Below are 6,824 nucleotides of genomic sequence, written 5' to 3'. Positions count from 1 at the left end.
TGGGAGCTGACCTGGCCTGTGAAGACTGAGGCAAAAAAGGAAGTTTTGTTGTACTTAATTCCAGTCAGGAACTTGTTAGTACAGGTTGCCGTCTGTGGCATACTTTCATCTACTTTATGCATCTCTGTGCTCTTAGCAGGTTGCAGGTATGTCCAGCTAATACTGACAGGTGGGATGTTGGAAGTTGGAATGAATCTTTGTGCTCCTGGAAGGCTTTGTCTTTGTCTAAAAATCCATTATAGAGTCATTTGACTGGTTTGCTGGGTCCATCATCCAGAGGATAACACAAAACAGCTGAACACACCTCTCTACCACTGCTAGATTATTCTCTACAGTTTAGTGGGAAGGTTAGTATTGATTCACATTCAAAACTTTCTGTGCAACTGCCAATCATGCAGTTAATTAGCCTTTATAACATTTCGGTTTTTAAGATTTCCATGCTGAATTCCCACCATTCCACCCGACGGTACCAGCTTCTTTATTGCTGACTACCTTGTTTTACTAATATATAAATATACATTATACAGACACAGACGCCATTGTTAAAAAACAGTTATTTCTTATTTAAAATAGACAGTGTGGTCTGAATTTTTTCAGTGTTTTGGCAACTGTCCTTTCTCAGCCACAAGGAGTCTGTTACAGAGTGCTAGATGCCTCTGTTTTTTGCAGTGGTGCCCCCTGGTGGCTGTGCGACACCTGCCAGGTTCAGTCTCTATTGCAGCCCTCCCTTAATTGCTCACCTGCCCCACCTTGTTTTTACTACAGGTTGAATAAGGGAAGCTGTCTATGGGACTTAGAGTGATCCTTAGTCCATTTGCAGTACCACTGGGTCTCTCTTGGACCTCCAACAGCCTTGATTCAACCCTTAAGCTCAATGGGCCCTCTTGGCTGGCCTGCGCCCCTGCAGGGCCCCTGCAGCTTCAAGGGCTACATGTGCATCTGCCCTTTCAGGGCTCCCATAGCCATAAGAGTTCAGTACATGGCTCTGTTCCTCCCCTACACCATGCAACTTAAATAAACAAGACGCATCTCAGCCCTCTGACAGACACCTCAAACTCTCTAGCGGTTTAACATAAAACAAAGGCTACTTTACTATAAAACCCAGTCTTTCTCTACCCAAAGAACTTGCCTCGCCAGGCCTGCAGAGTTGTTTAGCTAAATCCAGGTCCCTTCAGGAGCTCTGCTGCCAGGCGCTCCTCACTTTGTTTGCCAGGGAGAGACTGCCTGACTGGTTCAGGCTCTGGTCTTACATAGCTCCAGCCTGATCCCTCTTCTGGTCAGGTGAATCTCTCATTAGTCTTCCTCCCCACCTGCAAGCAGGCTCTCAGGCTGCTTGCTCCCATAAAGGAGCAGACACACCCCAGCACCCTGCTACAGACATATATTAAGAAAGCCTGCATTTTCCTGTACTGTCACTGCAATTACTTCCTTAAATGAAATAATGCTTGTAATGACTTTGAGACCTTGCTAAAGGAAAGGTACACTGGGTGCCAGCTGCAGAGGTCGGAGTGGGGCTGAATCCCATTCATATTATAGAAATATAAAAGACCTATTGAAAGCCACACATTTTGCCCTCGCAAAAAATATGCCTGAAAGGTTTTGACTCAGACAATGCCCAGCTATATCCATGATAATGCACAGTGCTGGAGCCCACAGAAAAGATGACTGACTTGAACTGGCGAGGGAAATGAAGTGGGACAAAGGAGGAAACAAGCTAGAGACTAGGGGAGACAGCCTACAGCAATGTATCTTTCGGACAAGAGAGAGTTTATTCAACCGAGTAGCAGTTTAATTGTGTCTTTTATTAAAAGATTTGTTTTACACAAACATATGACTTGACGTGTTGGGGAGTACAGGCACTGACTGCCACACAAAAGCTTTTTGTGGTACAGACAGTTGCTATTGATCCTTTACCTTCTGTCTTCACTTCTTTTTTTTTTTTTTTTTTGCAGGAGACAAAGCTTAAATCTAATAAACTCAACACCTGTGATCAAACCCCCCTTTTCTTTTCAAATGGAAGGAAGAAATTACATGCTGCTAAAGATGTTCCAACCCAGTTACTTAGACTGAGGAGTTCAGATTAGTCATTTTGCAAATGGTGATACAGAGCTGATCAGAAGGGAATGCACTGCAGCATAATTGCCTTATTTCAAAGCATTATCCTGTAATAACAATCTGCGGCATGGCTGTGCCTCATTGAGAGCGAGAGAGAAAAAGATTCATACAGCATGCACCTCCATACATGCAGTCAAGAGAGAAGCACCTTCAATGTCTGCTAATGCTGGAAGCTAGCCCATTAGCCAGCCTGAGCTTTTTTAGTCCCTTATTTCAGGGCAGGGAGATAAATTCGCTCCATTGGTTGCTGGTGTTTGTTATTCCCGTTCCAGCCCTCGTGATTAAGTCAGACTCTGAGGCTTTAAATCCTTCCTGGAAATACCGACCAATTTTCATTCAACATTAGTAAATACATTTGGCACTGGACCAAGGGCACGTTTAAGTGTTTGCCTGGGAAAAGCTGTGTTATCAGCAAAACAATTAATTTAAAAAAAATGTTTGGTTAACAAAGAGATCAAGATCCCACAAAGTAAGAGAGCTGGAATTAAGATGGAGGAGAGTTCCTTTCCAGGTTTGAGTGGCAGCTGAGATGTACACCCCAGGCATTCATTTGTTTGCAACGGCAGAGAGCTGGTCCCGGATCCTTCCCAGGCCCTCTAACATAGTATCCAGGGTTTCTTTACTCAGCTCCACAGTCATTGCAGAGATCATCGGGTTATTCCCACACAAGGCAGCATCTTCCTGAATCTGAAATAGGAACATGGGTTGAAATCACATGAGAAATCCACACACAGCCCCCAGGAGCAAATCAAGGTTGAATGGAAAAGCAAGGCATTGACTAAATAAAACAAAAAGCACATCCATGACTCGTAGGGTAATTTTTTTATCCTGAAGAGCAATACAATATTTCCTAAACCAAAGCAACGCAGCTTCTTCCAACACAAACAGTAAGCAACCAGCAGGTCAGGTACACAAGGGGTAAGGGAGAAGTTCTGAGTAAAGACACCAGGACAAACCTCATCTCTAATAAGCATCTCATCTGCTACTAGCATCTTGTCACTAGAAATAGCATGAGATTGCTGCGTAGACATTAATTATTACATTTACCCCAACTCTTCTCTTCTACAAAGAAAGAGCTGACTCAACCCAAACCCATCTTCAGTGCTTGTGCAAAATGGAAGGTTCAAATCCCACCCAATTTGTATTTGGGTCCAAGGAGTCCAGCCATTTCCTTCCCAAAGCTGATAGATGTCGTATGTGAGAGAAGTCTTTTTGCCAGTACACTGCTAGCCAAACCCTACATCCTGAGTAACACAAGTCTGGTAAAGAAGCTACTGAATAAACCGACTTTGAAAAATGAGCAGGTGGCATATTGTGATTTACTGTCCTTATGCTGTCCCCATATTTCAGACAACTCAAGTTGACCCAGGGCCTAGTCAGCTGGCTCCTTATTGTAATAGTAAAGCACTCTCCCTTATAGCAAAGAGTCTGTCACTACTGCTATAGACCTCAGTTATAGGATTTCTAAAGATGCCCTGAAAAAGCACAGCTATTTTGATCACTCTTACCATTATCACTGAACTCTTCTTCACTGCCACTAACTCAGTCACTTAAATGCTGTAAGTCAGAATCTAAAGTAGGTGTGCATTAACATTACCTTCAACTGTAGCAGGCAGGTAGGGACCGCCATTCTGCTGATGCTGTCCGAAGAAGTCTTGATGTCCACTCTCCAGTCCATATCAACCAATCGAGGTAGGGAGACTGCGGGATTAAGTTACGCATCTTTTAATTTAGTGACATGTACTGTTGATTCAGCCAGGCTTGTCAACCTGCAGTAATCTCTGGCTTTTCTACAGGAGAGAGATCCACATTCCCTGACGACGAATTGCACAAACCCCTTCAAAGGTTCAAATTTTAACAGAAACAACTTGCACTCTTGTTCCCATCTGCTGGGACTAGTTCTGCTCTCCTCCACAAGCAAGTTGCAGACAGGTGGATATCCCTTCCCATGGCACCAAAGGGTTCTTCCACCACCACAGGCAAGAATGGCAAAACACACTACAGCCCTAGGAAAGAGTATTAACATCTGGGAGAGTGGACCAGCAGAGCTCATTAACTCTCTACTATCCCCCTGACCAAGGCAGCCCAGCAGCAGCCCATCCTACTAAACTAGCTTGCTGCCTGTAGCAGGCAGCATTTCAGCCCGCCCTGGTTTGGGACCTACCGCATGCGTCGTTTCATCCCGCAGCTGAAGATAAATCACGTAAGAACAATCTGAAAACCAACCAGCGTGAAGTACATGATTTCAGCTCCCATGGTTGCTAACAAAGGAACGCCAGGGCAATGCATGTGTGCAAGGGGCTTGCAACCTCTGTGATCCTTGCCAATTCATTAAAAGCACCGAGACACTTCCATTTGATGGATGACTAATGGATGTCAGCCTGACCTTATTTCTATTGGACTAGATCTAATGAATTCAACAATGTAGTGCAACACTGACATAAGTGCTTAAGAGACCTGAAATGCTATAAACCTTTCAGGAGATTGAGGCTCTATGAACTTGCTTGATTTATCAAGCTATTTGTATAACTGTATTTCACCTAAGAGAGAAAAAAAAAGGTGGCAATTGTGTCACCTGGTGGTGTCTTTTTTCCATCAAAGTTGTTGAGAAGCCAGGGGCTGACAGAGCTCAAAACCATCAATGATACAATAAGCCTGTAATTGCACAAACGTGATCTGGTGTTCATGATGGAAACCTACAGATTTGTGGGAAGTCTTAGAAATATAGTAACTACCAGCTGACCTCAGACAGCAAAAAAAAAGTTGTGATTCAGAGTGGATTGGTAGGAGAGAGAAGAGGTGGTAATAGTTTATGTAACGGAAGTGCTACTGTTTTTCAGAGATGCAGCTAGGAGGCTAAGCGTGAAAACATGGTATACCCATATCATCCAGAACAATGAAAAAGTTCTATACAAATTGACACAGAGGAGTAAGTCTACCAAAGAGATACAACCACCTGAACACAAATGCCCCATTAGCCCACAGTACCATTATGTATTTTCTGTAATATATCTTTCAATGTGATATTCAAGGACAATTATTCAATATTGCTAAGACCATTAAGCTATCCAAAAGAAACTACAAAGGGGGTTTAGGTGGGGAGATTATTAACCAAACCGATTATATTCCTACTCTTGCAAATAGAACCCCCCCACACTCACACCCACACATGCATCCACTATCAGCAGCTAGACTGAGACTCTGCATACAGTACACTGCTTGGGCAGGTACTGCTGTAAACGTCTTTGAATTGGTTACGGTTTCTTATATAACAAAATGCCAATAATGGATAAACATACTTCCCCACCTGGGGTGCATGGCATCAGCCTTGCTGTGCTATAATCCAACTTTACAAATAGAGGAAAATTTCAGTAAATCGTGAAATGCTGCTCGCTGCATCTCACCCCAAGAAGCAGAATGCTACTGGTTTCATGCTGTCTTAAATAGAAGGTAAGAGATAAAGATGCTGCCTACTTGTCTGCCTGATGCAAGATACAAGAAAGGCAGCTCAGCACCAGAATCCAGGAGACTGGCAACACGGATATCAGGTAAGTTTCAATTTTAAATAAATGGATAAAGCTTGACTATTCAATGGCACATTTTGCCACGGTTATATTTATAGGAAATACAACTTCACTTACAACTTTTCAATCCCTTTTCTCACAAACACTGGCCGTTATGTCCTATGCTCCAAACTACATCATCCTCAGGACTTCTTCCTGGAGAAATGGTGGTTCTCACTCTATCAGATGCATAGAAACAATGATAATTTTACTAACATTTATTTTTCCTCTCTATTATTTAGAAACTGCCCTAAGATTGGAACCACTCATTTTGTGTTTCCGAGTGAATTTCTGTCCTTGTTGACTCGGACTGAGGATTTTCAAAGGAACCTACAAAGGACATAAGGATGCAACTCTCATTGGACTGCAGTGGGAGCTGGGCACCTAATTCATTGAGGCTCTTTTAAAGTCCTGTCCTTAATGTCTTAGGGGTTTGCTACTGTACAGTTTTCATACATAGTGATTTTTTTCAGAGTTTTATGAGCTCTGGTTTCCAGATTCCCCAACAAACAAAAAGCATTGGAAAGAATTGGAGACACAAAAACTAATGGTACCAGGCCTACTCGCAAAGCAGAGCATCAGGACTTTCCTCCCACAGTGACCAGGATTTTCACGCCATACCTAACTATCTCACTGGCCCTCACAAACCTCTCTCAAATGCTGCATAAGCAGAGGTGGCTTTTAGTACTCCGATTACTTGTATGGAGGCTCTAGTGTAATATTCCTCAGTTCCCTCACAAGATTGAAAGGCTCTGCCTAGATACAGCCATCCTCCCTGTTCTGACTCCAACTGATAGATTGCTTACTGATGCTTCAAGGAGAAATTGCTCCTCATATCATTACTGTGGTGCTTTCCATCTCTCCCCAGAGCTAACCTCCGGGGGCAGCACAGCCTTGGCTGACAAGCGCCCATGACTGGAACCAACTCCCATGTATGGTCCACCAGAGCCAGCATTTGGCAGCGTTCACAGCACAACACAAAATGCATCTGTTAAGTCTTGTATTTTAATTTGCAAGGATTTGTTGCTGGCGCCTTTGGAAGGGCAGAAAACTATCCAAATTTTATGGCTATGTTGATTGATCATTTACAATGCCCGCTATTTAAATCATTCTATCTGCCCCTATGTAAGGCATGACAGCTGCTTC

At 43.2% G+C, this 6,824-nt stretch overlaps 1 protein-coding gene across 1 annotated transcript in view; it reads right to left on the bottom strand.

The window, feature by feature from the left end:
- Positions 1–1,781: 1,781 nt before the first annotated feature.
- COMMD9 (COMM domain containing 9) overlaps positions 1,782–6,824 on the bottom strand; it is an 11,529-nt gene continuing 6,486 nt past the window's right edge. Inside the window, exons 5-6 of the mRNA XM_006014645.2 lie at positions 3,713–3,816; positions 1,782–2,802 (exon numbers count right to left, since the gene is read on the bottom strand). Coding sequence (XP_006014707.1) covers positions 2,662–2,802; positions 3,713–3,816 — 245 coding nt within the window. The 3' untranslated portion in view covers positions 1,782–2,661. The remainder of the gene's footprint in view (positions 2,803–3,712; positions 3,817–6,824) is intronic.

Source organism: Alligator sinensis, unplaced genomic scaffold, assembly GCF_000455745.1.
Source record: "Alligator sinensis unplaced genomic scaffold, ASM45574v1 scaffold442_1, whole genome shotgun sequence".
Classification (NCBI taxonomy): domain Eukaryota; kingdom Metazoa; phylum Chordata; order Crocodylia; family Alligatoridae; genus Alligator; species Alligator sinensis.
This window is presented reverse-complemented; position numbering and strand designations above follow the sequence as displayed.